This window comes from Esox lucius, chromosome 18 (assembly GCF_011004845.1).
Source record: "Esox lucius isolate fEsoLuc1 chromosome 18, fEsoLuc1.pri, whole genome shotgun sequence".
NCBI lineage: Eukaryota > Metazoa > Chordata > Actinopteri > Esociformes > Esocidae > Esox > Esox lucius.
This window is the reverse complement of record NC_047586.1, coordinates 22,913,746-22,929,341: the sequence shown is the minus strand read 5'-3', so window position 1 is coordinate 22,929,341 and position 15,596 is coordinate 22,913,746. Positions and strand designations below refer to the sequence as shown.

The window sequence follows — 15,596 nt, the reverse complement described above, 5'->3', positions numbered from 1 at the left end:
ATTCCATTGTGCGTTGGTGTGTTTGTTGTGCTTGTTTAAGTTGTGACAGAAATTAGCATTAAGGCATTGGCATTGTTTAAGTGCAGGCCTTTCTCCATAGCCTACACATAAGCAATACCTTATGTCATTTCTCTGGCAGTACAACCCTGCTGCGTCCACATTAACTTTACACACTTGCATTAATGCAAGCCAGCCTCCAGCTTTTTCCTGTTGTTGCACTGCGTGTTTTTTTCCGCTTACAATACTTTCAAAATTATGCAACTCGTTTTTGTGAAGACTCATATTTTCTAGTGAAGTGGTCTTGTCTACACCAGAATTTGTTTGTACATTTTTCAAAGATATTCAGGGTTGATTTGTTTAGTGTTTTATGTACAAATCCATCCACAGCTGTCTATGGTCAAATAACATACCACCCTGAGCAAAGACAGTGATTCCATACAAAACTACAGTTGATGCTGATTCCAAATACTTTTAAGCTCCTGAATCATCAGAGATTCATTGTAGGGGCGGACTTGGAAGATGCAATTTGGGAATTTTGGCCTGGATGTGTGAAATGTTGTTTATTTGGCTCAACAGGGCCCCTTTTGGAACCAGCGGCCAAAAATCTGACTGTATCTTTAATTGACATATACCCTTTATCTACACAGGGTGTTTTATACAGTATATTGTCCCTAAGCCACCCTGCAGTTATAAAGGCCCACATCAGGATTCCATGGAGAGCAAGTTAAGGACAAGCGAGGAGAGGAATGTTATGGTGTTCTAAAATGCTCAGGAGATCTGCAGTCATTTATTCATGCATATAACCACACCATTTATTATCAGCCCCCCCCCCCCCAGCCATTCATCGGTCTGGCGATCCACCCACGCTCCTGGGTCAGAACATTCCCATCTTTCTCTCCAAGAGTGGAGAGACCCAGGGACTTTGATTAAAAAAGGGCCAAGTGATGCATCTTTCAAGGGATTGGCCAGAGAGGAGAGCATGGTTTGCTTCCCTCTCAGACGGTTGAAACACTTTCAGGGTGGGTGAAAGAGATTTGATGCTGGGTGAAGGATCACCCCACCACACCCTGCTGCCTTTACGTCAATCCCCTCCCCCTTTACATTGCAACCACTTTCTATTGGTCTGGGTGGGCCACATCTGTGTTTTCACAGAGCCGATACTCAAACCACCTTTCAAAACACACAGAAACATGACCTAAACACATGAATTTCTTTTCAATACATCAAACCATTCCCTGGATTCCCAAACAGCGTTGCAAACTAATTTAGCAAGATCCCAGACAAACGTCTTTTAAAGTCCATTGGCAGAAACATTACATTTACCTTGGTGAAATATAGTACAATCTAAATAAAACATTTCCATTTAACTCACCCATTTCATTTCGCACTGTTTTCTCAAGCTTGATCTAAAGATGTCTGGGTCTTGTAAACTTTGTGTTTTGGAGGACAGTGTTTTCTGGGACAATTTATCACTAATTCTGTAACAAGAAGGTCAATTGGAAAGGATTCATTACAATGAAGCTATGCTGATGCAGATTTAATAACAGCACACTCAGGCCTACATATCCACGAATGCTGCTAAAACTGCCCACTAAAAGTTGAATGGAATGTATATATTTGTCTGTCAACTCTGTTGTGTATTGTGTCCTTATATGTCCTCAACCATTAGCAGCAGCATTCTACCAAGTACATTAGATTTATTTTAATGTACTCAGCAAATAAAGATTTTTCTGATTATGTCCTAACACCCACCCTTGCTTGAATTCATTGGACTTTATGGTACCAAATCTTATCAACATTTTTGATTGTTGCATTAAATTGAACTGTTGTCGACTGCTAAACAAAGCGTGCAGATGGTTGTGATATGCCCCAATTCGGGACGTTATTCCGTGACAGAGTCTAACCCGTGGGACAGCTATGCAACACACGTAGCCCTGTTTCCTGTAACAGAGTACACAACGAGTCACTCTCGATTGTTGGCAGCAGCAAGGTGGCGTCAGGGTTATGGGACAGAACGTGTACTGCGGAAGTTAGTAATGTAACTTGAGGAAAACAGGCAGAGGAACAGGAAGCTGTGATACCAAGGATTAACTCTGTTTCCTGTCCGGCATTCTTTTCCGTCCCACCGGCCCACACACACACAGAGGGGGGCCAGAGTGGAGAAAAGGGCGGGAGAGAAATCAGGGAATGTAGAGAGGGGGAGAAAGACAATTTGAGTGGGGTGGATAGAGAAAGACAGTATAGGGCAGCAAGTAGCCTTGAAGTGAATGTCTGACCAGTAATCAGAAGGCGGCTAGATCAAAGCGAATGTGTGAAAGGTGGATAAAGAAAGGAAGGAAAAGCATGGAGGAGGGAAAGGGGGAGACGTGCCCCACGAAGCGTACACGTCGCTCAGTCCCATCGTTTTCTTTTCCTCTGATTATTTCAACACCGTCCTCCCGGTTTTGTTTCAGGATTTTGCGGAGTAGAAAGTGGGGGGCATCCGGTCCCTGGGATGATGTCATTCAACTCCATTACAGGCTTTACAAAGCCCATCTCCGCCCAGACCCCCCCCCCCTTCTTGTTTGAGACACCACCTCACATTCCAGGGTTTTTATGCTGGAGATGCATCGGGTGTCACTGCTATCAGCCTTGGTGGAGCCAAAATATCTAGTTTTTGATGATATATGGCCCCACAGTTACATACCATTCTTTTTAGCTGTACTTAAGTAACTACTATTTCATGTTGTTTGTTACAGCAATGCTATGAAAATGCCACAGGCCTAATGTAATGATTTATTCTGATTCTTTGAGGCTTTCCCCCAGTAAATAGAACGCACATACATTTACATTTAAGTAGTTTATCAGGCGCTCACATACATTTCGACTTGCTGAAATAAGTGAATACAGTTTCCCATGACCGCGGGAATCGAACCTGCAACGCAAGCCTGTCTACCAACTTCGCTACGCGACGTTGTCGTGGAACGCGTAGTCTTAGTTCGCTCCATACTTCCACCAACCCGGTCATCTAGACTGCGCTATACAAAGTTAAGCTCTAGCCAATAGTCTATGCCTGAGAGTGTTAGTATGAAGTCGAGGAATGCAGAGGTGACGATGACTCAGAGAGAAGGAAGTTCCGGTCCATACAGGAAGAGGTACAGGAAGAGGTACAGGAAGAGGTACAGGAAGAGGTCCAGGATGGCCTGTCCCATCCGAGGTATTCTTTTCATCATCACACATAGTAACATTCCTCACTCTCTGACTCACTAACATTCCTGGTTTCCTCACACGCTGTCCACTCAGCATAAAAGCAGTACCGTATCTCACTGTCATGATTCTGTACAGTTGTGTGCTGAGAGGAAAACACCCTTCCTGTTTAGTCACCGTGACAACGGAGACTCATATTCGTGTGATTACAGCCACATTCTTGGTGAATGAATGCTGGCACCACTGATTCAAATAGCAGTGGTTATTGATTTGTTTGAGTCAGGCTATCCAAAACCTTATTCACATTAATTTAGTGAATTACATTTTCAACCCCCCCCTAAACTGAAGCACCTGATTCAATCATTCATTCAACAGCATGAAGATTAGTTGACTAGAGTCCGAGAGGGAGAATTGCAGATTATAGTTTTTTTTGACAGAATCATTACCATAGTATGCTGTGGTTAAACAAAGCAGACTTTTGACTTTAATGGAGTTGGAAGACATTTCTCTCTAGCCTTATGGCTATTTTCATTGAGTGAGGCAAACTCTGTACCCCTTCCAAATTGTGAGAATTGTTGTAGGGTGAGGGTCAGTAAACCCCCCCCCCCCCATTCCCCCGATTGTTCCTGTAGGATGAGATCCATAAAGGCTTTTATTCATTTCAGTGAACATATTTAAAGACATGACCAACAGGAAGTGTTGAATGATGGGAAAGGCTGATTTTTAACAGTCTTTTTCCAAAACCTTTTGCCCTGCAGCATACTTCTGATGTTTGTGATTTAGGTTTAAGTCTTAATCATAGGTTTAATTTCTTAATCTTTACAAATAAAGATTAGAATCTGTAATTGAACAGACATGGCATTTAAATCGACTGCCTCTTCTTTTGGTCTCACTCTTTGTGCCAGGACAATGTGGAGGTGTGAGGGTCTGTTATGCCAGTGTTTACCTGAGGTATTAACAGCATTCCTTGAAGTCTCCTCACAGACAAAGGCTGAATTAAATGTCTGCTCTCCGTTGCCTACTTGCCTTATTTAAGAATGTGCCTCCATTAACATTCATAGACAGGCAACTCTTTGAGCCCCCTCCCCTGCCCAAAAATCTAATGCCATCGCAGTAATTGTTTTGAAGTCTAGAAATCAAGATTAAAGGCTATGCGGGTTTCACCAAGTTGTGAATTATGTTCAATTTCCCGCCAACTGTTAATACGATAACCTTTCTATGCAAGGAACTCCAAAGAGCTCCTTCATTGCCTCTCAGTATTCCTTCACGGCTGGTGACGTTCTCTATGAGATACAGAGCAATGACATGTCCACTCTCTAGTGAGTGTAGAGAGCGGCACCTCTGACCTATTTCCACTAGCTTTTCCCAATTCTTGGGGAACTGTGGTGCAGGGCGAGGAAGCAAGGAATTGGAGAGAAGCGACTGAGAGGTTGTGTTGAAAGTCCCCCTCCCAAAGAGATCTGTCTTTAATAAGATGAGACCCCCCCCCATTAACACCCCCCACCCCCGCCGACCACCCCACCCAAGCAGGACTTCCAGGCTGCATGGGGCCTGAACACACACAATGAGTTGGATAGGAGTTTTTTTTTTTGGGGGGGGGGTGTAAAAAAGGGGAGCATGGAACGGCTGGGGGGGGGGGGGGGGTAAGTCTCCTGAAGGATCACATGACGAGCTCTGTCATCCCGGATGGCCACTGAACGAAGGAGGGGAGCTCATTCAGAACAGCTGAAGAAAAGAGCGTGTGGGGGTTGGGGGGTGGTCCTTACATGACATGGGTGTCAGTCGGGGGCGTCTGTTGAAATGTGTTGCAGCCCAGCTTCTCCCCTCAGACTAACAGAGACGCGCTGGAGAATAGAGAGAGTGAGAGTGCTCATGCCCTCAGAGTTCACCACTTAGGAGGGAACCGAGTTCCAAATCTAAGCTTCACAGACTTTACTGTGTGAGAGAAAGAGGGAGAGAGAAACCTTTTTTTTAAGTTTGTGAAGAGTAGCTTTAATTTACTGTTTTTGGACATTTGAGGTAGTTCAGCAAATGCTTGGAACAATAACTCTCACAGGTAAGATTAAGTTGTTCATTATGTGATTTGAATTCCTGACTGTTTTAAATGTAATTCATAAGCTGCATGCTGATTAAGTTACTCTAAATTAATGTGAGGTTCACTTTCATCTTTCATCATGACCTTGAAACTCTTTAATTAACTTTGTAGTTTTTAAAGAAACAATAGTTAATGCCGCTTATTTGTAGTAGGATGTCTTCCCATACCATACCAGACAGTAACTTGGTAGTGTAATTTGAATAACATTTTGGGGACACTCATTGTTTTCTTAAGGGTGTGGTTGGTTGGTATTGGTTTAAGTTTGTGGTCAGCTTATTCTCTTCAGTGGTTCAGATGGTTAAGGCTAACAATGTGGTCACTCAGGTAGATACATTTAAAAATGAAAAAATGGGTAGGGGCTGAAAAACAGCTGTTTTCATAGGGTTTTTTTTCTCCACTTTGTGGGAAGTTAGCAGTGTTTTTTTCTATCAAGTACTTGGATATGTTCTATTTTGCTGTATTTCTATCAGTGTAAAACACCATTAGATGTGTTTCAGATTGGAGGAGGTGTCTGTTGCTGATGTAACTCTACCACAGTTGTAACTAAGACCATTCATGGTCTACACCACTCCAGTTCTGCCAGGCCTGCTCCTCTGAACCTGCCTTTGTATACATTCCATAGATCATTACAACTGACTTGTGGGACCAACCGTGAGAAAAGAATGTCAGGCTTCGACAACTGCCAGATAGAAATATTTGAATACATTTATGTAAAAATGCAGCTGGTTTTAAGCATCTTGTCATCTATTTTTTTGGAGACCTAGCCCACATACCTCCTTATAGAAAGTATTTCAATCAGTTTAAAAAGGATCTCCTCTCCCAGTGGGGTCATTCTGCTTGGCCCCTGGGAATTGTGTGTGGGGGGGGGGGGCATATGGCATTGATAACATGCAGAGAGAGAGTAAGAATTATATTCCTCCATAGCTTGTACAATGGCTTAATTACGCCGGGTTACTTATTCTCTGATATATCTGTGTGAGAGTAGCTTGGCTTTCAGAAATGACCCACACTGTGTAATATTCCCTCACTGTTGTAAAGGACTGTAGAGGATTTGTCAGGTTTGGATAACGGGTTGTTTTCTCCCTGGTCTTCATTGTTGAGAGACGCCCAGTGACTGGAGAGAAGCCCCTCCACCCCCAACAATGGGGCCACACCTAACAGTGGGACGCAGTGGATAAGATCATGGGGGGGGGGTGTAGACCAGTCTTTATGGGGGTTCTCTCTGTTTAACGGACTCTTTTTGTTTTGTTTGCTTGGTTTATCACAGCAGACTACAGTAATTAGAGCAGGGATTTGCATAAACTACAGGACCCTCTGAAACCCTCCCCAAGTAATAGTTGGAATGGACGCTGAGCCATGGGCCGTTTCATAGTTCACCCTCATCCTTACTCACTGTACTTTAAGGACCCCTTATCTTCTACCTCCTCACTCGCCAAGCGTAGGACAGCAACCCTGTTAATTGCGCTGTGCCTGTAAAAAGTTCTCCCGAAAACAGATCAAACAGAACATGCCAGTTGTCTGTTGAATCTACATGGTTTCTGTGTTTTATTATTGACATAGACACACATGACTTAATGCAGCTCCAAGAAGCGCTGACTATGTTTACTGTAGAAGTGGGTTTTAGGGGTAACATCTTCCTTAATCCATATGGTTGACTGATATAATGACCGACAATGCCTTAGTTTGGCCCTGAGATATAGCTTGGAAGTCTATTTCTATGTTTTGCTGGATAAAATTGCTGCACCAACAGACAAGAACAAATTCCTAGTTTGTTGTGAAACTTGCTTAGCCATAAAACTCTTTCTGATTCTGAATTTTTTTTTGTTTGTACGCTGGCTTTGCTCTTCGCATTGGCTAACAATGGTTTAGCATGACAATGTAATAACCGCCCTAACAATAACAGCTATGTGAGAGAAAGCTCTCCAGCCCCCTCTCCCCCTTCCATCTTTTGCCCATCTAGTCCCCCATTATTTACGTGCCCCCCATTCCATGGCCAGGGTTAGACCCTGCTGACCGAACACAATGAAATGTCTTCACTGATGTTTTGTCAGAGTCCTTGTGGTGAATTGGGTGGTCTTCAGCCTCCTGTTTTTTTTTTCTGTATAGTCCTTGGCTGCATGTTTTACAGAAACAAACTTCACTCTCCAGTTCTCTCTGTGAAATGGTTTTGGCAGACAATGGGAGAGTAAAATCTCCAGGTTTTTGTGTTGTTCAGGTTTTTGAGGTCTCTTCACCTCATTTCACACCTGATTTGCCGAACAAAGGAACATCTCAACCGGTGGTCCAAGTATGATGTAACCAACCTCACATAGCAGGCTAAATGTTAAACGCCTGAGCTCATTCTACTTATCCAGTTTTCAGAAGGAAATAAATTTAGGTCAAATACACAATTTTCTTATTGGGTGACAAGGGAGGGGGGTCTTTCTCGTTTTTCCTCAATTGCTTTTCTATTGTTTCAGCAGTCAAGGGGGAGGCGGGTGACATCATGTTTGACATATTTTCTTGAATGGCTGACTCCTTTAATTTTGCAGCTGTCTTTAACAAGAAAAGCACACTATTTTCCTTAAAATGTGTTTTGTTGTGCATCTGCTTATGGTTTAGATATTGCTTTTGAAAAAGAAACATTACAAAATTGCCTAAGTAATTTTGGTCTTGGTATTCAGTGGCGGGAGAGGTTGGATGCCTATTGTGTGAGTTTTACTGTGTTTGGAGGTTGATGGGGTGGGGGTGGTGTTAGCTGGGTATGGTGGAATGTAGGTTAGATAGACTTCTGTGTGTGTGTGTGTGTGGGGGGGGGGGTCTGGGGAAGGGTTTAAGGGGATTTAGTAGGGTATGGGCCTTAGTAAACATACAGGTGGCCCATACCACATACAGCAGAAACCAAGACAAAAACAAACATTGTATTGTGGTGAACTGGATGGCTGCTATAGACCAGTTCATATTTAAAGCGTCCTAAAATACACTAACCCAGGGTGACTCGCATAGCTCACATTCCTCTCGTCAAATCTCTACTTCCAAGATGGTTGTTTTGTGCCCTGCACACACATTACATTAACATTTACAGATTTAAAGTTGGTGTGATGTTTGGTGAGTGTTTTACACTCTTGTGCTTCTGTTGATTAGAGTTTTTTTTACCCACAAATAAGGGCAGATTAGGGTCTTTTGCTTTCTGTAGCTGTGATATTTGAGGGAGGCTGTCCACAATGTGAAACTTTGCCTGTGTTATTTAACAAGGGGAAGAGAACAAATTGGAGGAATAGAGATGGCCATTGCAGATAACTGCATCTTATTCATGTATGAGACAAGAGCAGCATTATCTTCCACTGCCAATGCACTATTTTAATGAATCAAAAGACAAGTATACACAACACACAACCGTCTTCACCTCTCTCTTACGACTGTTTTAGTGATATGTATCATTCATGTGTAATTTCCAGTGCCTTGTGTTGTTATCCTTAATCTGATGTTCATCATAGTTATTCTTACATTCTTTTTCATATTAGGGAATGTAAGCTCAAATTCAATTATCTCTATACATGCATTAAAAACAGGTGGAAAAAGTACAAAGTAAAAGCATTCGATGTGTTCACTAGTTTTGGTTAGATTTAGAGCACAGTGACCAGAGAAAAATAATTCATAACTAACCAGTGACATGAAGAGGACATTTACACTTTTAATTGATCACTGGTTAGTTTTGAATTCCTTTTACCTGGTTACTTAAATCATAATTAGATACTTCCTTAAAGTGGTGAACACAGCTGAGTACTTGTAATCTGTACTTTTTCCACCTCTAATTAAAAAGTAACATTATTATGATGCTTGGTTGTCAGAATGAAAATTCTTCATTGATCTGTAACATATACTGTTTTTATGGGTGTATTGTGTGTGTGTGTGTGTGTGTGTGTGTGTGTGTTTGTATTGATCTGGCAGATTGATGATAGACAAAGTGGCCTATTTAGACATCCACAATTATTATGAAAACTATTTCATTTAAATAACATTAACATAATATGTAAATGTTCTATTCTCACTAGCAACTAACTCTGACTGTGCCATACAAGTGCAACACATTGCACTTTGTCCTGATGTTGCGCTCTCCGTTGATCAAGTACTGTTTCCGGTGGTAGTAGAATTGATTCAGTGTCAATTTGAGCTGTTTAAAATTATGATTTTTCTGAGTCTGAGGTTTTCTAAAGTTGGAGGACCTACCGAATCAGACTACCTACATCAGTCCTCATTCCACTCCAGTACACATTGAGTGAGACATTTAGATCTTTGTAACTGTCAGAAAAGTGTACCCGTGTACACAATAACAAAAATGTATCTGCAAATCTGGCAAGAAGTTTGGTTTATCTAAATAATACTTTTATAGTGTAAAAGCACTCTATAAAGATATGAGCATGTTTGTCTGGTTAAGAGGCTGTGTGTGTATTCTAGCCTGAGTGTGTATCTAGGTAAGGTGATATTCATGCATTAAAATACTGGGAATTTGTTTTGAGGTTCCAAGGGTAGGCTGAGGAGCCTTAGAGAACAAACTCCCAGCACCAGATGTGGGCTAGCCCCTGCTTTAGGGGGATGTCTGAGGAAAGGGGGCTTAAGAGTTCTGCATAGCCTGTGAACTTAGCCTAGCCCAAAACCCCTAGCCCACTCCTGTCAAAACACAGGCAGAGATGGAAGGAATTCCTGGCAGTTTGTGTTTGTGTGTCTTCTGTTTATTTCACCTGTCACTGTTTTAACAGTCACATTATTTCTGTCAAATAATAGAGAACCTAAAGTTCTAAACAGTATGGGAATGGAATCCTGTAAGCCTTTGTTTTGGGATTAAATCTTTGTCCGAGCATTGGCAGTGACATTTCTTTCATTTTGAAAAACACACATGCAAAATTTACTCTAGGATTTGTTTTAAAAAAAACCAACTTTTTTTTTTCTTTTTCTGGCCCTTGCACAAAGGAAAGAACATCTTAAACTAACTGCAGTACATGAAATGTTTGACTAAATCCTCTCAGGGGGTCAAATGTTTTGTCTTGTTGAAGGAAGAAGACAATCATCTTGATGAATTATATTAGGAATATAATTAATTATGTTTTTTACTTTCAGTAATTTTCTATTGGCCAAACATGTTTTTAGTGTAGCTCCACCATGTGTCTCTGTGAAAAGTAAAACATCTGCCAATTGTATGTGTATATTACCTCAGTCTAAACAAATACTTATCTCTCTGTGATTTCAGTTGACGGCGTGACCGTGTCTCAGAAGGAGGAGGTTCCTGAGACAATGGACAGTGCTGCGCTGGCCCCTCAAGTGAATGGAGAAAAGGAGGAGACCGAGACACCTGACAGCAACATCACCGGAGCAGAAGAGAAGGAGATTGAGGACAAACCAGGCGATGCCAATGAGGTGGGCTTCAAGAAGATTTTCAAGTTTGTTGGCTTCAAGTTCACACTGAAGAAGGACAAGAATGAGAAGACAGACCCGGTGCAGCTGCTGACGGTGAAGGATAAGGAAGCGGAAGGAGAGACCAGCGGGTCTGAGGAAACTAAGGAGGAAGCTGCCACTGGAGAGGAGGTCAAATCTGATGAGCATAAAGTGGAGCCAGAGATTATCATTGTAGAGGCTGACACCTCAGAGACCCGTGCTGAGGCTGTGACTCCAGTGGAAGCCCTGTCTGAGACCGTGGATGGAGATGCTACAGAGGAAGTCACAGAGGATGCTGCTGAGGAGAAGGAGGCTGAGGAGAAGGAGGCTGAGGACCCAGCTTTAGCTACAGCTACCCAAGCTGGCCAGGAGGCCAACCACTCTCCCTTCAGAAGGTTCTTTACACAGGGAATCTTCTCCAACCTGCGCAAAAAGGCAAGCATGAAGAAGCCCAAAGAGGAGGAACCAAAGGATAAAGCTGCAGAGGAAGAAATAAATGTGGGAGTGGAGACAGCAGACGCTGTTGTGGGGGAGGAGGTAGTAAATGCAAAGGAGGAGGTGCAAGGAGAACCAAATGAGTTGGGCCCAGTTGCCACACCAGTGGAGGCTAAGCCTGAGTCTGCCCCAGAAAGTGAGACAGCCGAAGCCCTCACAGAAGAAATCAAAAAGGAGGTCCAAACAGACGTTGCAGTGGAAACCTCAGAAGCCACAATCACTGATGATGCAAAACCTGTGGATGAGAAAGTTAAAGATGCTGTGGAAGTAGACAAGGCCCCAGTTGCGGTCACTACTGAGTCTGAGGTGCTCTCATCACAGGAAAAGGTTAAGGCCCAGGGAAGCCCCCTGAAAAAGCTCTTCACTGGGGCCGGCCTGAAGAAGCTTTCAACCAAGAAACCGAAAAAAGAGAAGAAAGATGCAGAGGCCAAGCTTACAGAGTCTGGGGAACAGGTGGCTGAACAGGTTCAGACCTCCACAGAGTCAGCAGATTTCCAGAAACCTGAAAGTGGGGCTTCATCTCCGGAGGAGTCGGGTGTGCACGCAATTGGTGTAGAAGCTGCCCAAGCTGAGGCCAGTCAAGAGGCTGATGGAGAGGTTTCCAGCTCAGATGAAGGGAAGAAGAAAGAAGGTATCATGCCTTGGTCTTCCTTTAAGAAAATGGTAACGCCCAAGAAACGTGTCAAGAGGCCCTCTGAAAGCGAGGATGAGGCAGCTGGTGAGAAAACTAAGTCTGCCACCCTGTCTTCCAATGAGAGTGCAGTGTTTATGGAGAAAGAGAAAGAGGAGGAACCAGAACCCACTGAGGAGGAGCCAAAAACCGAAAATACTGAGAAGCTTGAGAGCAGCACTGAGGAACACAAAAAGATGAAGATGGACACCTCAGTTTCCTGGGAGGCCCTAATGTGTATGGGTGGCAACAAGAAAAGGACCAGGAAGACCTCTGACTCTGAAGATGAGGAGACAAAAATTGAAGAAAAGGCACCACCAGCTCTAGAGGATCAAGCTAAAAGTGGAGAGTCTCCTCTCTGCAGCTCTGGAGAGGCAGATCAGGAAAACACAGTGTCATCCCCTGAACCATCCACTAGCCCCACCACTGGAGAATCCACATGGGATACTCTCAAGCGTCTTGTCATCCACAGGAAGAAGCCCAAACCTGAGGACAAGACAGATGAATCCGGTGGTGAACAGATTGTCTCAGACAGTGAAATCCCCAAAGAAGAGTCCTCTTTCTCCCTAAGGAAACTCATTCCTGGACGCAGAAAGAAGAAGCAGCTTTCCTCAGATCTGGGGTCTGGTGAGGAAGACTCTGACACCCCAGCAGTGGTCCCTCTTTCGGAGTACTACAGTGAGCCGACTGAGCCAAAAGACTCGGAACCTGAAATGAGCGTGGAGACAGTTGATGCTGTGGATGTAGTACCTATTTCACAGGCTCAGTCATCCATCGAAGAGAGATCCCCCTCTTGGATCTCAGCCACAGCAGTTGTGGAAAACCTTCAAGAGATACTACAGGATCAGCTCAGCGACATCCCAGAAGAGGGTGCGGCTACCCCCAAATCTGCTGACACTACCATCACTGAGGACATTGTAGAGCAGACCTCAGAGGCAGTCACATGCCAGGAGCAGGAGCCTGAGCTTTCTGTTGCCGAGGTGACTGCTGATTCTGTTGCAGAAAGCATTGTAGAGAAAACCTCAGATTCAGTCACGTGCCAGGAGCAGGAACCTGAGCTGTCTGTTGCCGAGGTGACTGCAGATTCTGTTGCAGAGGACATCGTAGAGCAGAGCTCAGAGTCTGTCAAGTGCCAGGAGCCTGAGCTGTCTGTTGCTGAGATCAATGCAGAGATGATCCTCACCACACATGAAGAGACCACCCCTCTGCCCAGTGAGCCAGAGCCAGAGTCTCTGGAGGTCCTACAGGAGGCTGTAGAGGTGGTTAGTGATCTCCCAAGCCTGACTTCTGGTGAAATCACACAGGTCCAACTGGAAGCAGCTGCATCGGTTCCGGAACTCACACCAGAGATTGAGTTTGCTGAAAGCAAATCAAAAGTTGTCTTGATGGTGCATGAGCAAAATGAGGTCACCGCCATTTGCACTGGCCTCAGCACCAAGAAGATGGAAGAGGTGGCAGTGGAGAACACTATGATGCCTATTGTTGAGTCTCTAGCTGAGATGAGCAATGCTCTGTCCATTGAGATGCCGCTGGAACATAAGGCAGATACAACAGAGGTGGCTGACCCTACTGAAGACCCAGTGTTTGAGGCTCAGGTAGAGCAAGTTAAAAGCACATTCCTGGAGAAACCTCCAGAAAACACTGTTGAAGACATTCCAGAGCATGAGATAGCCACTGAGGATAAAGAACCTGAAGTTGAGAAAGTTGCCACAGTCAACGATATCCGGACGGAGACTGAAATCATTGAGGCCCAGTTTATAAGTGGGAACACACCCAAAGTGGAGCTGGTGGATCCCATTGCAACAACTGTTGAAAACTCAATACCTGCTGACATTGTGGAGGTCTCTGAGGCACTTGTTGCAGAGTTTCAAAGTAAAGAAATGGAGGTGGAAGAGACGGCTGCCGTCGAAGAGAATTCTGCTGTTGAGGAGGTGAATGAGCCTGCCACCCGAGAATTGCTTACGTCACTAACTGATGCCAACCAGGCTGCAGTAAAGGAGTGCGAAGCAAACGTGGCGGTTGTAGCCCCCGCCGAAGAGTTTGCCATTGTGAAGGAGACTGTGTGCTTTGTCAGCTCACCATCAGAGTCCATAGAAACTCAGCAAGTGGAGGTAACTGATGCTGCAGTGATAGAAACACTCTCAGTGGCAGTTGCAGAGCCCACTGGTGATGACCAAATCCAAGTGCAGGTGACTGAGGTTGGCCGTACAGAGGCAGAGGAAACAAAGGAGGAAGGGGCAATGGAGGAGACTGGCTTGGTTATTGCTCAGGTGGTCATCCAGAGCTCTCTCAAGAAAGTGTCTGAAGCTGAGGCTGAACCTAATGCTCCAACTGCCACCACCACAACTGAAGACTCTTTACCAGTCCAGGCAGTAGCAGCCATAGAGGAAGAGATTGAACATGTAACTGAGGAAAAACCAGTCATTACTGAAACTCCTGTAATTCAAGTTGAGGCACCAGCACCAGATACACCAGCCGAAAAACCTGCAACACCAGAGACATCAGCCAAAACTTTAAAAATGCAAAAGGAAGTCCATGAGGCAGTCCAGGTCATTGAGACAGTTCCAGTCACAGTTGAAATCACAGAGAGTATTATGGAAGAAGTTACAATGGAGGCAGAGAATGTTATTAAAGGAAAAGTTGAGGAGATAAAACTGGAAGTCGAATTAAAGGAAGCTGTGGAGGTTAATGTAAGTGAGGAGAAAGTTGTAGCAGAGATAGATGGAAAAGAATTGGGAATCAATGAGGAACAGAGAAATGTTGAGCCAGAAGAGGACGTTCTTCAAGCTCAAGTAGGGGATGTAGTTCAGCAAGTCCAAGAAGTGATTACAGAGGTTCTTACTTCCGTGACAGCTGTAGAGAAGTCAGAAGTAATGTTTGTGACAAAAGAGACAACAGTGGAAGAAGCCCCAACAGAGACCACCGAAGCCCCAGCCCAACCAGAGAGGTCGATTGCGGAAGTCTTGGTCCCACAGACAGCATCAGTGGTAATACATGCAGCACAGATTGTTGAAGAGAAAGCATCTGAGGAAATCCATTTGGAGAAGGTGGTGGAAATGGATTCCATTGTAAGCACGTTAGAGTCAAAGGAAGCCAAAAAAGACGCACTTACCCCTGAAACTATACCAGATGCCCTCACCTCCGTTCCAGATGTCGCTGATGTCATTGAGACAACCATGAAAGGTGACAGTTCCACAATTCAGGAACTGGCTTCTGACAACGCTCAAACGGTTCTAGTAGAGCCTCAAACTGAAGCTGTAGTTGTCAACCATGATTCCCAAGTTAACAGCATGGAGGAGGTTGTTGTCGCCATGGCTGCAACAGTATCCAGCACGGCAGAGACAGTGGAAGAGACGGCTGCATCAGTGAAGTGTGCAGAGGTTATGGCGCAGGTGATTGAGGTGATCGAGGAGGCTGTGAAGGAGATTGAACCGATCTCCACAGAGCTTACAGCAGCATTGTGAGCAGGTGAGCCGTCTTTCTGACAATTACCTGTTTATGATTAGATAATGAATGGATATCAGATAGTCGTAAAAATATTTTGCATTAAGGTCATGCCAGTTGCCTGTGTACATATTTTAGAGACATATTGTCTTCTGTGAGAGGAAAGAGAAAGAAAGCATTTCCTAGTGTTAAGTTATCAATCCTACACATCATTACAATTAATTTATTAGCATTCACCAAAGATGATCAGAAGAAAGTACCTAAATGTTGTTGTTACTTCCAGAACTATTTTGT

The 15,596-nt window shown here is 44.0% G+C and overlaps 1 protein-coding gene across 2 annotated transcripts in view; it reads left to right on the top strand.

The window, feature by feature from the left end:
* Positions 1 to 15,596, top strand: part of akap12b (A kinase (PRKA) anchor protein 12b) — a 51,787-nt gene that overhangs the window by 31,952 nt on the left and 4,239 nt on the right. Inside the window, exons 1-2 of one of the 2 annotated variants that reach the window (XM_010882150.3) lie at positions 4,985 to 5,242; positions 10,509 to 15,326. In XM_010882150.3, coding sequence (XP_010880452.2) covers positions 5,218 to 5,242; positions 10,509 to 15,322 — 4,839 coding nt within the window. In that variant the 5' untranslated portion in view covers positions 4,985 to 5,217 and the 3' untranslated portion in view covers positions 15,323 to 15,326. Of the gene's footprint in view, positions 1 to 4,984; positions 5,243 to 10,508; positions 15,327 to 15,596 lie in introns of those variants that run through there. The other variant, XM_010882149.3, reaches the window with a different exon arrangement.